This window comes from Etheostoma cragini, chromosome 8 (assembly GCF_013103735.1).
Source record: "Etheostoma cragini isolate CJK2018 chromosome 8, CSU_Ecrag_1.0, whole genome shotgun sequence".
In the NCBI taxonomy this organism is placed as follows: Eukaryota; Metazoa; Chordata; class Actinopteri; order Perciformes; family Percidae; genus Etheostoma; species Etheostoma cragini.
The window spans coordinates 15,664,342-15,687,346 of record NC_048414.1 but is presented as its reverse complement, the minus strand read 5'-3'; the positions used below and the strand labels follow the sequence as shown (position 1 = coordinate 15,687,346).

The window sequence follows — 23,005 nt, the reverse complement described above, 5'->3', positions numbered from 1 at the left end:
CCGGGGTGAGTGCCAAGCCCAGTTTGTTTGGAGAAAAAGGTGGACGACCTGTATATAGAAATCTGTCACTTATTAATTCATTAGAGTTACTTTGAAGATTTAACTCAGATCTTTTGAATAAAAGGTCTTATGCAACAATTCAGTCTCCCTGATTATATCATTGATTCTTCATTGGCGCCAAAAAAATCACCAACAAATGGGCAACTGTTTGTTAAGATGTTCACCGTAAAAACCCTAAGGGGGCAATATGTAATATTTTGTTTAGAGCCTTGCTTGTTGTGAACACAACATTGACATGTCATCAGCTTTTAAGTTGATAAAGTGAACAAAATTGTTTACACATCCAGCAGTTAGAGACCAACATATCATTCATTTGGGCTTCTGGCCACATGGCAAATGTAGGTCCAATATTTACTCTACCAACTCCTGACAGAAATATCTGAGAGTTTTTAGAGCTTTACTACTGACATAGTTACCTGCAGCTTGCTAAAACAATGCTTTGAGAGCGTTGAGAGTAGCCAAAGCAGTAAAGTTGTGGGTCTGGGACTTATTCACTCTGTCAAATAGTTTTCAGAATTGAATTGGACACATTCAACATATCAATTATAGCTGCTTAAACTATATGTAATAATAATAATAATTTCTTGACTACTTCCGAGCCCATCTTTTCTGGTGGAAATACCAAGCACAGCCTTTGCTAACACCTTGGTGTGGTTCTGCAGAAACATTCATGTACATATGTCTCTTGAGGCCCATGAGACAGAAGTTTTTTGTTCCAGCCAAACACTTCACTAGCTGATCTCACTGATTGGCAAACCATCATCTGGAAAGCGAGCTATCATTGTAATCGGCTACACACAGTGTTTGTTTGGAATGAAACCAACCAGTTTTGGGCCTTGATAGCACTTTGGAAAAGACAGGTGAAGAGGTATGTGTAGTCATCCATGTTTGACCTTTGTGTATTTATTCGACAAATGTCTTCTCCACCCAGCTGGGCAGTGGCCAGACTCCTGGCGAGCTGCTGACCCCCCTGGTCCTTAACTCCATCCTCAGTAAGGCCCTGCAGTACAGCTTGCACGGGGACACCCCCTTAGCAGGTAACTTTACCTTTGCCCTGCGCTTCCTCCCGGAGACCTTCCACCCACACGCCCCTGATTCTCTCAACTGTCTGGAGCTCCGCTACAAGGTGAGGCTGTATGTTTTAATGACGTGGATAACAGAGTGTACGCTTGCATGAGTGCGCTTGTCTCAGCATGAGTGGCAGCTTGAATGTGACAACCTGCCATGTCTTGACAAACTGCTCTGGGTGTAGAAAATGAATGCATCACACACTTAAATGGTTGAACCTTGTCTGGAGTTGAGTCTATTTAGAAGACATGCACAGTGACTAATGTTGCACATATTGTTCTGTGTTCTTCACCCTCCTGACTGTTCCCTCTACTGCTGAATCTCCATCTTGTATCTTTTTTCTCATCTCCACCCTCTCTCTTCGTGCTTTATCTGTTGCTTCATGTGTTTTTGCTTCGCTCTCTCCCCATATATCTTCCATCCCCCCATCTCTCACCATGCTGTCTTCCTATCACAATCCTCTCACCGCTTTTATTAACATCTCTGCTCTCCCAACTTCATCCCCCCTCCTCTCGCCTCTTTTGACATTCCCTCTTTTACCTGTTCTTCCTACGTTCTGGTCCTTTTTCCTTCACTTTCTTTTACACTCACTCGCTCTCACACTTTCGCACTGTTTTTTGTCCCCTTGTTGGCATCTCCCAGGTGGACTGGCCGTTGAACATCATCATCACGGACAGCTGCATGAACAAGTACAACCGTCTGTTCTCGTTCCTGCTGCAGCTCAAACACATGGTGTGGAGCCTCCGCGAGGTCTGGTTCCACCTCAAGAGAACAGGTGAGACGGTGGGAGCTTTACCTCTCAGAAGGAAGGGTTAAGATTCTTACTATTGTGCTTCAACTGTTTATAAAAAATATTAATTAAGGAGAATGCTGCCATTCCTTTGTTTTATTCTCCTAGCAGTGGAACTGTTGTTAAACAGTGTGCCTCAGTGGGTTGGATAGTATTGATCAGTGAAAGCCTGAACCCAGACTACTTAAAAGGAGACCCTGAAGGGAAAAAAACTAAGTATTAAGGTATTAAAGGGGATGTAAACCTCGATTAAGCGATTAAAACAATATTATTGATCACCAGGAGAACGTATAGATGATTAATTAATACAGCATACTAATAATGCATTGTTTGACCATGAGCAAGACTAACAAGACTGCACAATGAATACTGCACATGTATAGAAAAGCTAACAAATTATTTTCATGACTAACTCATGTTCTCTAAGTGATCAGCAGTGTATGGTATAACTCAGAAAAGCGGCAGATCTAAACCTTTTGAATATCTGTAACCAGCAAATATTTTTTTTGAGTCCCTGCAACACTGATCACGGCCTTTTCTGTTTCCCTCAGCACTGGTGAAAGGTGCAGGTCGCTCGGTGCAGTTTCGTCAGCTGCAGCTATACAGACATGAAATGCAGCATTTTGTCAAGGTGATCCAGGGATACATCGCCAACCAGATCCTGCAAGTGTCCTGGAGCGAGTTCACAGCCAAGCTGGCCACTGCCAACGACCTGGACGCCATTCACCGCACGCATGCAGACTACCTCAACAGAGCCATCTTCAGGTGAGGGCTGGAGCTGCATGTGTACTAGTTACAGTATTGCAATCTAATGCTTGCTGTTATCTTTATGCACAAAATAGGTGATATATTTTATCCTCAATCTATTGCTTGGGAGAAGACATTTTGGAACAACTTGAATTTAATACCTTTTTTCCAACTTTTTAGGATTTTGAGTGATCACAGCTTTCAGTCTTATCAGCATTTAGACTGTGAGTGCAGACACAGATAACCTTGTGAACTCAAAGATTGCATAATGCATAAACTACATAACATAAGCACCTGCAAAATACAGCAACACACTTAACCTGAGTACACAAAGTAGATTAGAAAAATGCATGCTAAAGGAAGTCACTCTGCACACATGCCTTTCTGCGTAACTTAAAATAATATTTTTAGCCCTTTTTGCTAGCATTTGTTGGTGTGGCTGCCTGCAATGAATTGGATTTTTTTTTCAAAACCACAGTTTCAAAATGTATGAAAGATTAGATTCAAAGGTTTGAGATAAAAGGAAGTGTTTTGTTGTAACACATAATAGCCGTTTTCTCATATAATCAGGTCCGGACACAAAAGATATGCAATTTACTATAATGTAAAAAAAAAGAAATTTGCGGCATGTGATCTCTAACAGTGACTTTTTCTTTTGCTAAACTAATTAAATCAACTAATATTTTCAGTAAATAAAGAGGTGTGTGTGCAACCTTTTGGGACCCCAGACCTTTCACATACAGAAAGTATTCTGCAAAGTGTTTTGAGCTTTAATATAGACTACTGAAATCTATTTTAAACCGTCAGGGTTTCAAGATACAAAATGCAAAAACAAATCCAGGGGAGGGAATTGATTTCTTTAGGCTCCGTACAGGCACAGAAAGTAGAATTTGCCCTCTCTGCACCCATAATTCCATATAAAATGAATTCAACCTCCGTGTTCCAAGTTGATTAAAATTCCAGTTGGATGTGAAGCTACCTTTTGAACCTGATGAATGATTTAATCTCATTAGGAGAGGTTGTTAGTATCACACTTCTCTGTGTATAGTGTCAGCCCGTCTGAAAAGTCATTGTAAAGTCCCTTGTCGTGTTTCTTAAACTTTGCACTCTCTTGCCTCCCCAGGGGTTTGCTGACAGAGAAGGCAGCTCCGGTCATGAACATCATCCACAGCATCTTCAGCCTGATCCTCAAGTTTCGGGCCCAGCTGATCGCACAGCCCTGGGGCAGCCAGCAGGGGGAGGCAGTGCACCCGAGCTTCATCGCCATGCAGCAGTCGTACAACACCTTCAAGTATTACTCTCACTTCCTTTTCAAAGGTAAGCACAGAATGTGTTTTAAATATTTGTATCAAGTACTGTGAAATATGGTATATAAAAAAAGACTTCTAATTTCAAGCTGCAACATAGTTATAGGGCTGTTGGATTGAGAAAGTTTGATTTGTAAAGCCTGACAAATCTGTAAATGTGAGGCATAAATTAAGCCATCCAGCCACATCCGTCCGTGGTTCGGAGAGTCGGGAGTAGTAGAGGAGTTTTCCTAAGATGCTTTTTGCTGTAATGAGGAAATAAGAAAGAAGAAATGTCTAAGATGAAGTCAGGTTCCTCTTTGATTAACATGAGCTGAGGATGATCACTAATGCATCTGGTTCCAGATGAAAGGTTATAGTTTAGACTTTTAAAAAGACTTAATTATATGTAACCGATAAAAAAATACATAAAACTATGGTTAAAAGCAGCTTGTTTTTATTTTGGTAATTTGAAATAAACGATGCCTAGCTTTGTTTGAATGACTGTGTATGTGCACAGATGTTCCCCCTTGGTGTGACTAATGATAGATTAGATCACTAGTGTTAAGGACCAATCAGTAGTTTGTATTTGCTGCAGCTATGTGTTATCTTAATTTAATTGAGGTTTTGCTGGCATTAATAGCTCATCTTAAATCTTAATCTTCCTGTTTATGCTTGTTATTGAGAGATAACCTCCTAAAGCTATTTCAGTGTAAGTGATTGGTACACAGTCTACTTACTTTAAGTATGCACAGTACATACCTTCCAAACGTACAGCGTATATATGAAGGTAATGAGACTTTAGTTGTCTTAAGGTATCTGGATGTCTTTCAAAGTAAGTCTTTTAAGTACATACTTCCCTTTGTAAATTTCCACAGATAATATCCTAACTGAGCCACAGCATACGGATAGCAAAACAAAGATATAGTCTGTAACTAGTTCTAACTGTATGTGAAGGTATAGAACAATTCCAAAACCAAGTTACAAAATGCTTTTTCTTTTTTCTTCTCTCAGTGGTGACCAAGCTGGTAAACAGAGGCTACCAGCCTCATCTAGAAGATTTCCTTCTTCGCATCAACTTCAACAACTACTACAAAGACTCCTGAGCTGTGTACTGGTGTGTATGTTGTACATGAGCTTAGTGTGAGTACTCAACTAATTGTTACACTTATCCAATGCTCTATTTGCATCTTAGTCCCCTGGATCTGTCTATAAGACAGATAATCAGAAATATTTAATACAATAAATGTTAGTGTCTGAAATGCTTTCAAAAACCCACTTTTACTTCTTATTAGGCCATGCATTTGAAATTAAACTGATTTATGCAATCAATGTGCAGGATTTAAACTACATATCTGTGTGCTTAATCGACGGCTAAAACGGTGTGCTGCCAAGGTTTGTAATTAGGATCAAGCTGATACCTTCTGTAATGTCTCATGCTTACGTGTGCCTCCAGTTATGTAGATTTTAAGTGTCAATTACATGTAAATACAAAAGCAAAATGCTTTGTTAAATAAATGCGCTTTTTTTCTTGTGTTAATGTTATAGTTCTTTTGTTATGTAAAGAAACACATTAACATGGGTAAGAAAACATTTCTTGTTTATTAAAGATTGCGTTAGCATTGGCTTTAGAAAACTAGGACGAGTTAAGTGTAAAGCCTTTGGGTTTTGGATTCCATCAACTTCAGCCATTTTCAAAAAGACAGAGGAAGAGTGGAGAAAATGCAGTCCTTGCTGTATTACTGAAATGTATTTTCTACACCATGAGTACCCTGAGTTTTCCTGACACTGCATAAACTTGCAAAGCAACAATATATCTACTATTGACTTTGCAGCACAGCTGTAATAAGGATAATTCGCTAAAGCAGGCCACAATAAGAGGATTTGGTTTCTTGACTGGAAGGTAAAGTTGGAGAAACTCTTCTCACCAACTGAGCCATCAATCAGAGGAACAACCCAGGCACCAGCTTGTGTAGGTCAAACAGAAACACATCTCAGGCTTTGCTGACTGATGCACTAAGCATTGCTGTAGTTTTATTAATTGTGTAATTGAAGCATGTCAACCAGCGCCCAAGGAAGGAGGTTACAAGTCTATTAGATGGAGAAAATGGTCTGTATAGCATCAGGCATCATAAAGAGAAATGGCTAATCGTTATAACAGAGAGAGGTTTGACATGGTGGACAGTTAGATTAGAAGATAGTGGTATCAATCTTCTCATCCAAACTATTCCTTTGATTACAATGTGTAGTGTTACAAGCAATCAAACATAATCATACATTATTTTACCAGTAGAGCAGGCAGTCAATGAAAATCCATACTTCCTTGTTTAACATGTGACTCTACAAAGAGCAAATGCACTGGTCAACAAAATTTAACTTTCAGGATCAAAGTCAATGGTTTTGACCTTGTCTGTATTACACAGTACAAACACATGTTACATTCAAACAGCGCATCACAAGCTTCCACTGTCCATTCAGATTAGTTGTACAGCTCAAATTGGCAGAAATGGAATAAAATGCACTGGGATCCAGAGGAAGGCAGTACTTCACGGATCAATTGCTTTCCTTTCTTCTGTTCTGTTTATACGTATACGCAAAGAGCACGTTGCTTTTCAATGATTATATTATACTTTGCTGTGGTCTGCCTACATGTGCTAATGTAACATTTCAGTGATCATTTTTTATTTTTTTAGTATTAGAGTTCAGCACTCAGTGTAGAGGTTTTAATATTCAGCGAAGGGGCCGAGAGAGAACTCCATTATTAAATCATGCACCGCATCAGTCCTAGCATATTGACTCAAAGCTATTAATGCAGCCAACTGATTAAACATCATAGACACTCGGGTGGTTCTTATTTACATAGACTTTCAAAAAACGTAGCACAAAGTACTAATTTTACTGAAGAATATTTGGAATGCTCAAGGACCTTGCATACAGATCATGTTAAGACTTGTTTTGTTCAGGTAGTGTTGAATCAAAGAAAATATGACTAATTAATTTCAGTGGGAATGCTTCAGATAGTCAGGGTGCCATGTATGTGTAACCTCATAGTGGCAAGAACAAAAACGTTTAATCTAATCACTCATGCCAATTTTTTCCACTGCTCCAGGACACACATGCTGACAGAGTATTAATAAGCAATGCAACAATCACCGCTCTGAGGATAAAAAGAACTGATGTGATTTTAACCTAACTAAGTCCTTCTTTGTCTCAAAAGTTGTAGATCCTTCAAATGTCTCAATTAGTGCATTCTGTAGTCATAAAGACTTATTAAACGGATATTAACTTTGGAAGTGCAATAACTTTTTTTTGTACATGAAGAAAAAATAAAGTAAAGTAGTTGCATATGTGCCGTGCATACAAGTTAATGTGTAAAACAAAAAAGAATAAGGAATAAACTGTCCAAACAAACTATGTAAACTTAGAAATAAATGTAAACCTACAATAAAACCAATGATTCACCACCTTTTGTCAGGTGGCTGTGGATATTAAAAGACAATGAAACACGACGACACCTATATAGTGTCCCTTTAGACGAAAGTACCAACCACAATAGTGTAAAAACAACTCCAAATCCAAAGACCCATACTACAGTCTGACCACAGAAAAGCAACCGTGAGATTAGTTTTTCGGTCCAGGCAACCCCCTGCCAACATCTTCTGCTTTCATTACATGAAAGGAACTGCAGATCTAGTAACCCGGGGTTAGTGGAAGTGAACCTCACTCACTAATTTGGGTGTTACAGTACCAGAGTAAGGGCTAGCAAGTCATGATTACACCTTCAATCAGGGATAGCCTTCTCTCCTGGGAATAAGTTGGACATTGGCCCTGGTCTCTTTTGGGGCTAGGCTTCAGACTCCAGGTCTTCATCTGCTCCATTGGTCGTGTCGCCCGTCTCAGGCTCCAGCAACAGGAATTTGCCGTCGTTGGTTAGAGGCATGTTCTTCATCAGCTGGGCCAGGGCCTCTGGGTCCTGGAAAACAAAACAAAACAAAACAAAACAAAACAAAAGTTGCTAAATCCAGCCAAGTAAGAATTTACTCAACCTAAATAGTTTTTAAATTCCTCAAGTTGTGACAATACATTTTGAATTGACCTACCTCACCTTAATGCCATTAGGGTTATGGGAGGTAAACTGCGGTTATGTTCTTATTTATCTTCATTAATATCTCCAACGTGTAGAGGTAATTTTTCTGTTGTTCAGCCACTGAAAAAGCTACTGTGACTTAGTGTTGTAAGACTATAAAACCTAAATAGATAATAGGATGAAACTGCATTGTTAAAGCACATTTTGTGCAAAATTATGCAATAGTATGAGCTTCACAAAAAATGAAAAATAAATATAAAAAGACAGATGCAAAACTCTAAAGAACCTAAATGAACATAGCAGACAGACCTTTATAGACAAAAGAAATATAAAACTGATCAAAATAAAATGAAAATACTCTGGGTGAAGTAAAATGTAGGTTTTTTTACTTTTAAGTTATCTTTAAAAAAAGTTATCTACAGGATGACTGTTTCAGAATTTGAGGATGAACCATGTCTCACTACTTTAAATAGAGCCTGTTTACAAAGATAATTGTTTGATTTACATAAAGTTGCATCAGTGACATACTATTGCAGTGTTTTGTAACAGAAATGTCAACTTTCCTATTATAAGGGAACACTTTCCCTTTCCAGTTAAATATCTCATTTGTTTAACTGTGTGTTGTTTTGCTTTTGCTCTTGTTTGTCTGTCAAAACCCAACTGCCTAATGAGTCTTGACTTTGAATGCAAGAATTATTTTCTAGGTTTTCATGATGATGATACCTTCTTGGCTTCTGTAATGTCCTTTGCCAAGCTTATGGTGTAACATATCTGTGAATAAAGACAACAAAAAATTAATATACAGGGTATATGCAGGAATCATGAAGTTAAATTGAACACCATTTAAGACAAATCAGTAGTTAAATGTGGAAGTAAGATAGAGAAGACATTTGTTTTATGTGTGTGCTTTTCCTGTGTGGCCCTCAATTATATCCTGGACCTCTTAATTGGCACTTAGTCATCACAACTTTGAGAACTCCTGGTATAGTGTCTCATAACAATTTCATGATATAGTAGGTCATTAGTATCGGTGTAACATTTTCCTTCTCCCCCTGTTTTCATTTAACCTTTTCTGATTTTACTGCATTCTATGTTTTTTTTCTTTTTATTGTATATTATGTTGTTTTATTCTTGTCCTTGATGTTAAGCACTTTGGATACCTGCTGGTTGGCGTAAAGCGCTGTGTAAATAAATGTTGATTGACAGTATAGAATGTTATGGACACAAAAAGGTCATATTATTGTGTCATAAAAAAGTCACAAAAAGTCATAGTATAGTATGTCATAACAAAAGTCATCATAAAGTACAGTATGTCATGAAAAAGTCATAGTAAAATATGTCATGAAAAAAATGATTGTTTAGTATTTCATAAAATGTCACAAAAACTCTGTCATAAAAAGGAATTAAAAAGTAAAAAAGGTCATAGTGTCAAAAATTTACAGTATTACAGTAAAAATTACAGTATAGTATGTCCCAAAAAAAGTTATAGTATGTCATAAAAACATCATAGTATAGCATGTGGAAAAGTCATAAAAGGTCAAAGTATAGTGTGTCATATACATAACAGTCATAAAGAATCCTAGTAAAGTATGTCATAAAAAGTCATAGTTTAGTGCAGAGCTATTCAATTGGCGGCCCGCGGGCCACATGCGGCCCGGAAGCAACCGCCGAGTGGCCCAGCCCGTGGTCCTCCAAACTAGCAACACGTAAACAAGGCAGAGCGTGCTGTGCAGGATGAAACGCTTTTAGGAGACCTGAAGAAAGCTGAGACTATGTCTGTAGCAGTAGATGAGTCCACAGACAAAACTGATACTGCTCAGTTGTGCATATATGTCCACTATTTTAACGGCAAATGGTTCAGAGAGGAGCTACTCGGCCTACTGCCGTTAGCACACAACTGGCAATATAGTCTTTGGAAGAGTTTCCACTTTTTTTAAAGACAGTGGTCCTCCATCCATGACAAGGAAAGTGAGTGGTTTAGTAGCATGTTGGCCCGCTGTTGCACCTCAGTAGATCTCCTTACACTGTATTGTGCATCAGGTGGTGTTATGCGCAAAACTCAGCGGAGTGCTCAAAACGACAATGGACAGCGTGATGGCTAAAATTAATTTGATTCTCTCCACATCAAGCCTCCAACACTGCTTATGCTGCATGCTGCTGTCAGAAATATCTGCTGAAATGACTGGCCCAGCTAACCTTCTTGGTTTGAAAATCTGGCCCAACTGAATTTGTAATTGAATAGCCCTGGTTTAGTGTGTCATAAATTCAAAATATAGTATGTCATCAAAAAATCATAGTATAGTATGTCACAAAAAGTCACAAAAAGTCATAGTATAGCCTGTCATGAAAAAGTCATAGTAAAGTATGTCATGAAAAAAATGATTGTATAGTATGCAAGTCATAAAATGTCACAAAAAGTCAGTGTCATAAAAAGTAATTAAAAAGTCAGTATAGTGTGTCTTAAAAAAGTCACGTTATAGTATGTCCCAAAAAAAATCATAGCATGTCATAAAAAGTCATAGTAAATTATGTCATAAAAAAGTCGTAAAAACGTCACAGTATAGTATGTCATAAAAAAGTCGTAAAAACGTCACAATATAGTTTGTGGAAAAAGTCCTAAAACGTCATAGTATAGTATGTCATATATATATATATATATATGTATGTATATATATATATATATATATATATGTATGTATATATATATATATATATATATATATATGTATGTATATATATATATATATATGTATGTATATATATATATATGTAAAATATATATTATTAAATATATATAAAAAAGTACTGTATAGTATGTCATAAAAAAGTCATAAGAAAGTCACAATATAGTATGTCATAAAAAGTCATAGTAAATTATGCCATTAAAAAGTCACAAAAAAGCAAAACAAAAATTCATAAAAATGTCATAGTATAGTATGTGGAAAAAGTCATAAGTCATAAAAACATCATAGTATAGTATGTCATATATATAAAATTCATTAAAAAATCCTAGTAAAGTATGTCATAAAACGTCATAAAAAGTATAAATATAGTGCGTCATAAAGAAGCCATAGTATAGTATGTCCCAAAAATAATAGTATGTTATAAAAAGTCATGATAAACTTTTTAAAAAAAGTCTTAGTATAGTATGTCATAAAAATCATTAAAAAGTCACAAAAAAAGTAATTGTAGTTTGTGGTAAAAGTCATAAAAAAAGTATAAAAAAAAGTCCAAGTGTTGTACGTCATAGAAAATATAAAATCATAAAAATTAATATATAAAATCATAAAAAAGTCACAAAAAAATCATAGTATAGTATGTCAAACAAGTAAAATAAAATCATAGTTTAGTATGTAAAAACGGTCATAAAGAGTCATAGCACAGTATGTCATAAAAGACATAGTATATTATGTAGAAAAAAAGGCATATTATAGTGTGTTATACAGTCATAGTCATAGCATAGTATATTATAAAAACATTTGTAGTATATTATGTAAAAGAAGTCATAGTATAGTATGTAAGAAAAGTCCTTGTAAAGTATCTCATAAAATGTCACAGAAAGTCACAGTATAGTATGTCATAACAAGTCATTAAAAATTCACAAAAACGTAAAAATGTCGTAGTATAATGTGTGGAAAAAGTCATAAAAAGGTCAGAGTATAGTATTTAATATATATATAAAAGTCATTAGAAAATCCTAGTTAAGTGTGTCATAAAAAGTCATAGTATAGTATGTCATATACATAAAAGTCATGAAAAAAATCCTAGTAAAGTATGTCATAAAAAGTCATAGTTAGTGTGTCATAAAGAAGGCATAGTATAGTATGTCCCAAAAATCATATTTCTTTTAAAAAGTCATCAAAAAGTAAAAAAAAAAGTCATAGTATAGTATGTTATAAAAATTATTAAAAAGTCACAAAAAAGTAATTGTAGTTTGTGTTAAAAGTAATTAAAAAAAAGTTTTAAAAGTCCTAGTGTAGTATGTCATAGAAAAGTTAGCATATAGTATGTCATTAAAAAGTTACAAAAAATCAGAGTATTGTATGTCAAACAAGTAAAATAAAATCATAGTATAGTATGTAAAAACGGTCATAAAATGTCATAGTACAGTAAGTCAAAAGTCAAAGTATAATATTAATAATATTATTACTTTTTTGACAAGTCATAAGAACATTATAAAAAGTCACAAAAAGTAATAGTGTAGTATGTTATCAAAGTCATGAAAAAGTCATAGCAGTATGGCAAAACAGTCACAAAAAGTCAAAAAAGGACCTTTGCATAACGTTTCGAGCAGCAGTCAGTCAGTAGGTCAGTGAGCGGTTGTCCTTTTCAGATGGCGTAAAATCCAGTCGGATTCTATAAATTAAGTGCACGGAATCACCCTACGCACCTCTGCAATGATTAAATTCATGCAAAGTTTAACAAACTTATATGGACAAATATACATGTTGAACTTGGAAAATAGCATTTAAGACTTTTTATTCTTTTTTAAGAGCCTTAAAGTGCCCATATTATGAATTTTTTGGGGGGGAATTTGGGGTCTTATTTTGTATCGCTGGGGCTTCCACACACAACTTGGAAAGAAAACTCTCCATGCTTTACTGAGTGAGATACATGTTTCTGAATGTCCTCTGCCTTCAGTCTGCAGGTGAGCTGTTCAAAATCGGCATGGCTTTCTACATTATACTGTAGCATGCTAGCACTAGCATGCTAGCTCGTTCTTAATGGCAAAACACTGCTACAACACACACTAGTTCGCCATAATCTACAAAAGAACCACTACATGTCCCTGTTCTGTGTACTCGTTTAGAAGAAATCTCCCAGATACTCCTGCCTTGTACTGACCAAAATTGGAGAAAGAGTTCTAGCTGATGTGATCTTACCTAGCTCCTGTGCATGTCCCAACAAAGTATAGTATAGAAGTGAGATGTCTCACTGTGTAGCTAAAACAAGTGGGATGTCTCACTCTGTAGCTGAAACAGAGACCTAAACACACAGGGTGAAGAGAGACTCTGCAGCAATGTGCAGTACAACAAAAATATGGTGTTTAGGAAAATAAAACCATGTAAACCTATTCTGGTAAAACCTAAAAATACCATTCTGAACCTGAAAATGACCTTAATATGGGTGCTTTAATTGTTCATCAACTTTCTATTTTTTTGAGTATTATTTGTGCAATGTCAGTGCTGTATCAACCTTCTCGCCCTCTGTGTTGCTCTCAAAGATGAAGGCGCTAAACGAGGGCTCTCCCTCCTCATCTCCGTCACTCCAGTCTCTGCCCTCAACCACGAACCCCATCAGCCTCCCGTTCTCTTGGTGTGCTGCAAACTGACACACTTCTCCAAGCTGGAACTGAGAAATGAGGAGTGTAGACAATAAACATTTTTTTAAATGTGGTATGAGTTGTAAGATTAGGAATTAAAGTAACCCCATATCATTACGTACCCTTCACCATACCTAGAGATTGGCATGGTTTTATTTCAGTTAGACTAGTAGCCGATTTGATTTGCATTGAGAGATGATTTTATGGAAAGTATCCCATGCCAATCTCTATGTATGGTGAAGGTTATGTGATGATATGGGGCTATTTTAATTCCAAAGGCCAAGGGAACTTTATCAGGATGCATAGTATCCTGGATCCATGTAATAACTGGCCTTTCATAATAAAAATCTGCCTGCCTCTATGGGAATTTAACATAGGGATGTGTATACTTATACCCCTCTATTTTAAGGAAGAACATTTATTTATTTACAATACATTATTCATTCACAAAGAAAGTTGGTGTCCATAAGGGTTGGATTTAACCCAATTTTGTAATTAAGGCACTATGATAAATTTCCAAAACATGATTTTTGTATTCCTCTTTATAGTCAACTTAAGCATGGGCTTGTAAACATAAGAGCTTAACTGCACCCTTTAATGTTCTGAATGTAGAGTACAGCCCCTTTAACCACTTAATAAAAAAGAGAGAACGTTCTGTCATGCTGTACTTACGCATATTCTTGTAACTTGAGTTTGAGGGTCAATCAACCTATCGTGAAAACAAAATAGAGATGCTTACAAGAATGTGAAAAAACGCAGCAATACAGCCTTGTCTTTATATTTAACATCTGTTTGTTTTGTTGCCTGTAGTCTTCAGCTTGAACAATGCTAACACAAGGCGAAACCTGTGAAAATTGATCATGGGTTATCCAAAAACATGTTTTTGTTGGAAAGCCGAGTGGCGTACAAAAGAGTCGTTTGTCGCAGATATTTATGTTCGGTTAGGCTCCAGAAGATTTTTAAAAACTTTTCCACTGATGCTCGCTGGTCATGACAAGACCTGCACACAGTCAAGCAAACGTGCACAATCAGTTATCTAGACAACTTTATATAGGTCAGACTTTCACAATACCATTTCTTGTGCACAAAGACATACAACTAGACAAAGTTAGATAAACCGTAATACTGTAAATAAAACAGTTGTAGTAAGAAATGTTTTAAAGATAATGTTTTTTGTTGTGTTGTACAGTTTGGGAGACTACAGTATTTCAGGACTACATAGCTGGTCTAGATCTAGCGCTGGAGTGCAAGAAAAGTTTCCCCATACGGACAATAAAGTTTAATTGAATTGACTTGAATTGAATATCACAAAGTTTTAATGTAGTTATTATAAAGACAGATTTGATCCAAAATAAAATACCTTTTTTAACTGATAAGAGAAAGATTGTGAGGCAGACAATGTTAAACCATTGGAAGATTATAAGAATATAATAGGAGAACGGTTTCTCCACTGACTAGAAAATATAATGGCGCTTTTCCATTACATGGTACCTCCTCAACTCGCATCGACTCTACTCGCCTTTTTTGGTTTTCCATTAAGAAAAAAGTCCCTGGTACTTGCTAACAGGTACTTTTTTTTTTTAGTATCACCTCCGTCGAGGTTCCAAGGGAGCTGAGACGATACCAAAATGTGACGTGAAAACCTGCAGACTACTGATTGGTCAGAGAGAATCGTCACTAATCACTGCGTCATCATTGCCAGCTACAGCTGGGGGTGTGATGAACAAATCCGCTATTTTTAAATAAATTAAAAGAAATAAAATTTCTTTTGCTGCCTCCAGCTTCTTTTGAAACAAAATATTTCTTCTGGCTGTGGCAACAGCCACATGCCGAGAGTCCAAAACACCTACAACGTTTTGTGTGTGTTGCGTTAGGTCACGGCAGTTTCCTGCGGCATCGCTATAACAACCAGCCAGGCTTTCCTCAGGCATGAGGCGGCACTAAATCTGCAATGAAAAATGGAAGACGGGGCACCGGGACCGAGGCGAGTCGAGCCAAGTAGAGTCGAGCTGGTACTAGCAGCGGGTAAGCGCCATAACGGAAGCATTTATTTGGGCCTCTCTACATGCTAAGATCCAATCAGTTTGCGTTTTCCTGTCTGAGGTGATCATGTAACAGTTCATAAATATTAGATAAATTCTACCTGAGGCTACTGCTGGTGACCATGAGGTGGGACTCGGTGGTCCTGAAGATGTTGTGTATGGCTCGGGCAGCCAGCACCTGCCTCATGGCCTCATAGATCACGTCCTGATTGTTGCCACAACGCACCGCCATCGAGCCCTGGAAGCGCACCGCGAATACTTGCTGCAGGAGGGAGTCTGCAGAAATATACAAATCCCCAACACACAAACATTTTAGCAGGTTTAACACTCAAGTAAAATATGTAGGAGGGTAAACTCCAGGGACACAACACACACAAGTTAGGCTGAATTCAAAGATAGAAAGTTGATCATTAAGTTCATATATACAAAAAAAAAAAGAGGAAAATGGTTACCGTCACAGTCTGTTGAACAGTCGTCGTCTGTTTCTCCAAATGGATTTGTGCGTCTGCCAAGAAGGAAGCACACACACCAGTAGAAAAAACAATTAAACACCTGCATTGAGCCATTTAGAAGCATTTAGCTTCCTGTAAATTGTGTAATAACCACTATGAGGCCAGCTTTTCAGAAATTAGTAACATCACCCACCAGTAGTAGTCGTCCCTGCCTGTCTTGCACAAACATGCACCAACACAAGTTGTTTTCTCACCTCCCTCCAGTCCTGTTCTGGTCTTGAAATTCGGAGGCCGGCAGCATGATGTCAAACTGAATGGGTGTCCCAGGGGCTATCAGGTCTTCTGGTTCCGGAGCAGCCCCCGTGGTCTGGGAACCACCACTGGCAGCATGCACACCTCCTGGCTTCGCTCTGCAAGAATGAGACAGACGTAATGAAGATGAGTTAAAAGAAATTAACAAAGTAAACCCCAAAACATCCACTACTCAACTTAAGACTGGTCCACATGTGTTACAAGTCTTAACACAATACTCACCTGCTCGTATGTAAACAAACAAAGTTTATAGTTTCTCCTGTTCACACTGGCTTTAAGATCCATTTCCAATGTAAGTGATAGATATAATCTATCGTTCTGTTGAGGAACTTTTATGATGAACATTTTAGAGTGCATTTCTGCATAGAGGCTGGACTGTAGATTTTGTCTCTCAATTCCATTTGACTTCCATAAGGAAGGGTCCCTTTACAGCCAGTATGGATAAAGGAACAATAACAGCGATCAATAATGCTTTCAGTATGCATTTAGACATGTTATATGTGACCCTACAAAATAATCTGGTATGAACTGGTCATGGGCCTTTAAAGTAACAATGGGTTAATTTTCCACGTGTGCTGGTAAGTTAGTTAGCTGGGCATGCAAACTTGCATCTTACCCTGGAGGAAACAAACAAGCCTTTTAATCTATTAACTTTTGCTCATGTTTTTGTTTTAGGAAAAAAAAGAAACCACTATCCAAACTATACTACATGATAATTAGAGCCCCATGCGAAGAACTTCAACATGCTGAGAAATTCAAAGCTTGACAGAGCAGACATGCCTAGTTTTCCTTGCTAAAGTTTAATAGGAACATTTTCAAAATGAGCAGTAATGTTCAACATCTTCATTGTTCAGAAAAGCAGTTTAGTGAACAGACAAGTGACTATTTATCACAAACTGTAAGATTTAAGAAAAGAGACAAAATGCAGACTGTATTTTCAGTTTAATGATCACAATTCTCGGTAATCAGAAGTTAGAATTCTGTTCCTTCATCATTTCATGCATGTGAAAGAAGGTGTCATATTTACAGTGTTGCGCAGACACAAAAAATGAACATGCATACTGACATAAAGAGCTAAAACCAAAACAATGCAAAACATGTTGCATACAAATCAAAACAGTGTGCAACATAATTCTCAGTTCTCAAAGTCATATGACCTGCCACTGCAGAAGCATTTAATCGTATGTTGTGTTACGACAAGCAGCATGTCAGACCTGTCAGGGTTGGGTGAGCCCTCTGGTCTCTTCTCAAAGCTGGTGATGGGGGTGACTGCCTGGATGGCGGTCTGGTTCAGTCGGATGGCCACGGCCTAACAACAAGAAACAGAGACATTGCAGCATCTTGTATCAGCACGTCAGTCATTTATAAAGTAAAACCAGAACGGTGTATAATAGTGTGTAAATAAAAACAACAACAATATTTAAAAACGTCACCAAGTTTGAACCTTTCATCTTATCTTTCTCACCAATTCTCTTTATTTTCATAACCACATATTTGTTCTGTGTACAAAGAGCAGGATCCATTCACCAATAACCTGCAATAGCCCTTTAAAAATAGCTGGGTTTTTTAATGACTTATGAGTTTTTTGTTTGTTTTTTTAAATATTTGGACGCAGGCACATATCACAAAGTTTGGGATTTGAGGAAAAGAATAATCATTTTGGTACATACATCAAGTAATTACAACTTTGATAGTTTTTATAGGCATGTCATAATATATATCAAAATTAAAAAAAATTATGATAGAGGATGTTGTAAATCAAAACATTGTGTTGTTTTAATCTAATTAGAGCAAGAACAAGAAGGCTAGATTAGTTTTCCATAAATCAAAAACCACAAGTCACAAAGAGAAGAAATTATAATATGAAGTGACAAAACAATACAGAGCACTAACTGTGTATTTTTCATATCCAAAAGAGGGCCAGTCCATTAAGTTTTGCACAAACAGCCACAAAAAGGGAGTCTAAGGGCACATTTTCCACATTTACAACAACTTTATATACTAAAAAGCTTCAATTATTCTTATTTGCTGCTGCACTATACTTAGTTGCCAGCAGTTGTAAGAATTACATGCAGCACCATCAAAAGTTTACGTGATAAAACAGGAAATATACAGTAGTTTCAATAGTATGTACTACAGATACACAACTATTCGCTATAAATCCTGGGATGACAAGCATGTGATTTACAGTTACGCAACATTACTCTTGTCAGTGGTAACACAACATGATGGTTTGGATCTGAAATCCCTAATTATTACTAACTACCAACTGATGATTGTATAGGGAAAATAAATACGTGAAAGACAGATTTATTTTAGACACAGTGATAGTCGGTTTGTCTCCAAGGAATAAAATAAACTTGCAGGATTCCTGGACTGAAAAGCATTCAAGGCAAAAACAGCTGTAAAACACTTCAAAGAGGGTGGGGGGTGGTTGGGGGGCTGTCTATGTCACATTACTTCTTAATACCTTCATATGTGTTATTGAGTTAAGTAGTTGAACAGTAAATACATAACTCTCACAGTCTGCCTGACAAATCGCAATAATGTGGGTAATGGTCTTTATGATTTAGAGCTAGAATTCCTTAAACTATTAGGATTAGTTTGGTGTCTTTTTGAACTTGCTGTGTGGGTATACAACTGTGGGTGAGTGTACATTACCTCTGGGTTGTCAGTCAGGTAGATCTGTCTGGAGATGTTGTTCACAGTGCAAATCCACTGAGTAAAAAAAATAAATAAAAAATAAGCACAGATTTTCCACATTAGGACATCCTCTAGCTCAGACATGAGCCGCCTGAAATGAATCGACTGATACCAGCTGGGACAGGCCAGTCAGATGCATCCAAGCACAAAACCACACAAATAAGTCTAGACAGCTCCTACATTGTTACAGTATATGCCTGATACTTGGACTGTACCAGCTGATGTCTTTGGGATGGAAATGTAAAACATTAAGTAAGAGCAAACACAGCTGTTTGAGCGGCCTGTTTTAAACTTACTTCTTCATATTCCCTTTTGCTCTCTGCTTGTAAAATCATTGACCTGCAGGCATTAATGACAATGGAGAGAATTAAATAAAATGCATCCAATATCTTGTGTTTGTGCGTTATTGTCATTGTTGGATATGTAAAAAAGTGTACATACGTTTTGCCTGAGGGGGAGGTTATCTGAAAACAGTAGCGTCTGTCTTCACACTCCACAGCCATGACGGAACTGTTGTCCAGGTCCAACACCATGCCCCCCGCCACCGCCCCACGTGGCTGGCACATGAGGTTCCCTCCCTGGGTGAAGAAGTACAGTCGGTCCCAGGCTGTGGTCACTAGGCCTGTTTTACTGGATTAACAGAAAAGAAGGGGCAGAACGAGTTGAGTAAGGTGAGCACCTGAGATTTTGGAAAACCCAATGGTGACTTAATGGAAAGTCTAATGAGAGACGGGGGCTACATACAGAGTACCGTTAAGAATGTCAAGGATCTAAGGCAGGATGTGATGGAAATTCCTAGCTCACATCTGGCTTACAAATTAGTTCAAAATTAATATATGCAAGAAGTATCGTTTATGTCCTCCTTGTACAACTTTTATAAAGGATATTATTACTATAATAAACAAGCACATTAACCACTTTGTGGGCGGCTGTGGCTCAAGTGGTAGAGCGGTTGTCTACCAATCGGAATGCCGGTGGGTCAATCCCTGGCCCTGTAGTCCCTTGTTGAATTTGTGGCTATTAGTTACTGGGCATATCAACAAAACATTAAAATACAATGTAATTTAACTTTGACTCACTAAGTTTCAAAAGAATCAAACACATCTATGACTCAAATAAATTGCTCATCTGTTATGCTTCCTCTTGTTCAGTCAGTTTGAAAAATATTCCCAGATATAATAATTTTGATTTATATAGTGAATGGCTTATGCTTCCGTGGGTGACTCAGACCCTTAATATTGAGAAACCATTCGAAATAGCAAATGATTCTGGACTCAGCATTTGACAAGCGTTAAGGCTGCTGGTGGTGTGTGTCATTAAACAGAATGGCATTCTGTGGAAACCTTTTCTCTGGTGTCACAGATATTTGTCAAATACTTTGGATGTATATGAGCAAGAGAGAGTTTGACAGCTCTGACATTTCACTTAATCACATTGCAGGCTATGCTGCAGTTCTCCCCCCTAAAGCCATTAAGGAAGTTTCCCTTCTCATACATCCACTCTGCAATGAGCTGACAGCGCACACTGTCAACATGTTACCAGACCCACCTTGTCTGCTGGGACTGACTTATTGTTTACTGTGTTCATGCTCATTTTGAAAAACTTTAAGTTTTAGGTGAAGCAAAAATGTATTCTTTTTCATGTTTGGTTATTTAGAGATTGATGACTTAATGCAACCACTTGATTGCACCATCTATTTGCACAAGAAATCATTAAAGTGTGACATATGTAAATGAGAACAGATTCAAAGCGTGATCCTCCGCTTTTTTGCCCAAGACACGTCTTAACAGCGACTATCAAAGAACGCTGAGTGAAATAAGTGCCCTTAGATTTAAGATAGGGCCATAATGAGTGCAAGTAATCGTACTTCCTAATGTTGAGATAGCCAGCCTTCTGGATAAGTGTGCGATTGACAGGCTCTGTGTCCTTATCTAGCGTGTAGACAGTGTCCTCCACAGACAGAAGCTCCCTCTGGGACGCTCGCATGGCCTCCGCCTCCGTGTCCAACTGGGCCTGGATACTAGACAGGGAAAAAAAATGGTTTAAGCCATTCAAACTGACAGTCAGAATATATACATACATATTTTTATTTTCTAATTTTTTTACAAATTGTGCATCATAAATACAGAAGTTTCAGATACGGAGGAACATTTATTATTTATTATTATGATTATTATTATTATGATTATTAAGTATTATTCTATAAAAACACAATTGCATTGTATGAAAAGGGCTAACCAAAATATGGAAATGAGTGTGTTGTAGAACATCACAGTATTGCAATTCCTTTTTGGGTCAACAAACAAACCATGTTACTTTATATTGTTAATACCAAAGCTAGAGTTCGGTTCATCAAATGTACTGTATACATGAAAATGAATGTTGATAATAGTCTTTACTTTTGAGTCATGTTGGACACAGAAGAGAGAAAGTTCTCCATCTTCTTTGAGACCAGCTCAATGCCTTTCTTGAAGAAGCTGATCTGAGAGATTAGACATAATAATAAGCAATTAGTATTGCATTTAATATGTTGTTCATGTACAGTTGCACTTTTATGTAACAGACATTTCTTAAAACAGATAATAATCCCTTGCTCACACATATGGATGAAAGGACTGATTATTTTCATTATCTTTATCTCCTTCATTAATTGTTTTGTCTGTAAACTGTCAGTAATAGGTAAAAAATACTTGTCATAATTATATCATAGCCCAAGGTGATGTATTCAAATAGCTTCTTTTATTTGGCAAACAGTCCAAAACCCAAATACATTTATCGGTAGTTTGCTATCATATATGAAAAAGAAAAGAATCAAATATTTCCATTTTTACAAATGGAACCAGGGAATGTTTGGCATTTTTGCAAAATTTTGTATGTACGTATGTTCTGTTAATAGACTGATAAATGAATTGACCACTAGTGTAGTCTGGCCCAGTTTGTGGGGCTGCTCAGTACCTGTGCCTGTGTGTAGCCCAGCATAGGTTCAAGCATAGCCACTCTCTTGCGATACTGCAGGGCGTTGAGGGCGCAGTAATACTGCAGTGATGCCTGGTGCTGCTTCCGTCTAGTGTAGGCGACCTCCTTCACCAAGTCTGACTTCAGCTGTCCAGACAGGAGTGGGTTTTGCAAATATTTAAATGTATAATCATGCCCAAAATTAACTCACTATCAAGCTCTGCACACACACTCATACATATGTAAACAGTTGTCCAACTCTCTCAAACATACAAATTGGCAACAGAGTTGCATTATCTTGTACATCAAAGATTACAATTAAAACACATTCAATAGGAACAAATAGAGAAATATTATATATGCAGTCATTATATTGCATGGTGTTTGTAAGAGCCAATTAGTGCCCTTGGTATAAATAGTAACCAATCTTTGGTTCATTGTGTGCAAGCACATACCGTTTTTGACCACACACAAACACACAAACACCACAACACTACACAGGCATACATACAAGCAGGGATTTGTCTGGAAACCCAATTAAGATCTCATGGAAATAAATGGAACCAAAGGTTTTCACTGCAAACATGAGTGGGACTTTAATTGATCAAAAAGGTCAAAAGTGCGTCAAGTCTTTTTGTATTTTAAATGGTTATTAAAAACACCCCCCACTGACTAACCAGAGTATTACTTCACTATAAGGCATTTAACAGTCTGTGATCAATGAGAAAAAGCTTAGTGAGTGAAGCCAAGTAAGGACCTCGCAGTAACTCTACCTTCTCATTCTCCTTCTTCTTGGGCAATCGGCTGTATTTGACCATAGCTGCCTCGTGCTCTGCAGAAAAGGAGAGAAAGGACATGAGGATCCGATAGTAATTGCAAACTGTAATTGTTTTCTTAAATAGGATAGAATTCGTACTTACCATCAGTGGCGAAGCCAAAGATTTCCTTCAGTGTGCTTATCTCTGAAACATTTATTGTATAGTAATTGTTGACAGAATATCTACATGAGAGCCACATCTTTAAAAAAAAAAAAAAAAACACTATGGCTTGAAGTAGATGACTCAAGCTGTTGATTGACAGATAGGTTGTACAAACGGAATCCTGTAGATCAGTGATCATCAACTGGCGGCCCGCGGGCCGAATGCGGCCCGCCTAGCCGTTTGATCCGGCCCGCGACTGG

At 37.3% G+C, this 23,005-nt stretch overlaps 2 protein-coding genes across 3 annotated transcripts in view; one reads left to right on the top strand and one right to left on the bottom strand.

The window, feature by feature from the left end:
* Nucleotides 1-5,464, top strand: part of tubgcp6 (tubulin, gamma complex associated protein 6) — a 25,515-nt gene extending 20,051 nt beyond the window's left edge. For both annotated transcript variants that reach the window (XM_034879637.1, XM_034879636.1), the window contains 5 exons: nt 992-1,186; nt 1,771-1,903; nt 2,470-2,683; nt 3,789-3,982; nt 4,966-5,464. In XM_034879637.1, coding sequence (XP_034735528.1) covers nt 992-1,186; nt 1,771-1,903; nt 2,470-2,683; nt 3,789-3,982; nt 4,966-5,057 — 828 coding nt within the window. In that variant the 3' untranslated portion in view covers nt 5,058-5,464. The remainder of the gene's footprint in view (nt 1-991; nt 1,187-1,770; nt 1,904-2,469; nt 2,684-3,788; nt 3,983-4,965) is intronic.
* A 492-nt stretch (nt 5,465-5,956) lies between these two features.
* The window catches only part of appl2 (adaptor protein, phosphotyrosine interaction, PH domain and leucine zipper containing 2), a 23,058-nt gene continuing 6,009 nt past the window's right edge, over nt 5,957-23,005 (bottom strand). Inside the window, exons 6-21 of the mRNA XM_034879699.1 lie at nt 22,746-22,787; nt 22,599-22,657; nt 21,826-21,972; nt 21,270-21,352; nt 20,738-20,890; nt 19,312-19,500; nt 19,167-19,209; nt 18,829-18,885; nt 17,382-17,476; nt 16,110-16,265; nt 15,856-15,908; nt 15,505-15,679; nt 14,034-14,070; nt 13,235-13,390; nt 8,762-8,809; nt 5,957-7,924 (exon numbers count right to left, since the gene is read on the bottom strand). Of these exons, the coding sequence (XP_034735590.1) occupies nt 7,796-7,924; nt 8,762-8,809; nt 13,235-13,390; nt 14,034-14,070; nt 15,505-15,679; nt 15,856-15,908; nt 16,110-16,265; nt 17,382-17,476; nt 18,829-18,885; nt 19,167-19,209; nt 19,312-19,500; nt 20,738-20,890; nt 21,270-21,352; nt 21,826-21,972; nt 22,599-22,657; nt 22,746-22,787 (1,622 nt within the window). The 3' untranslated portion in view covers nt 5,957-7,795. The remainder of the gene's footprint in view (nt 7,925-8,761; nt 8,810-13,234; nt 13,391-14,033; nt 14,071-15,504; nt 15,680-15,855; nt 15,909-16,109; nt 16,266-17,381; nt 17,477-18,828; nt 18,886-19,166; nt 19,210-19,311; nt 19,501-20,737; nt 20,891-21,269; nt 21,353-21,825; nt 21,973-22,598; nt 22,658-22,745; nt 22,788-23,005) is intronic.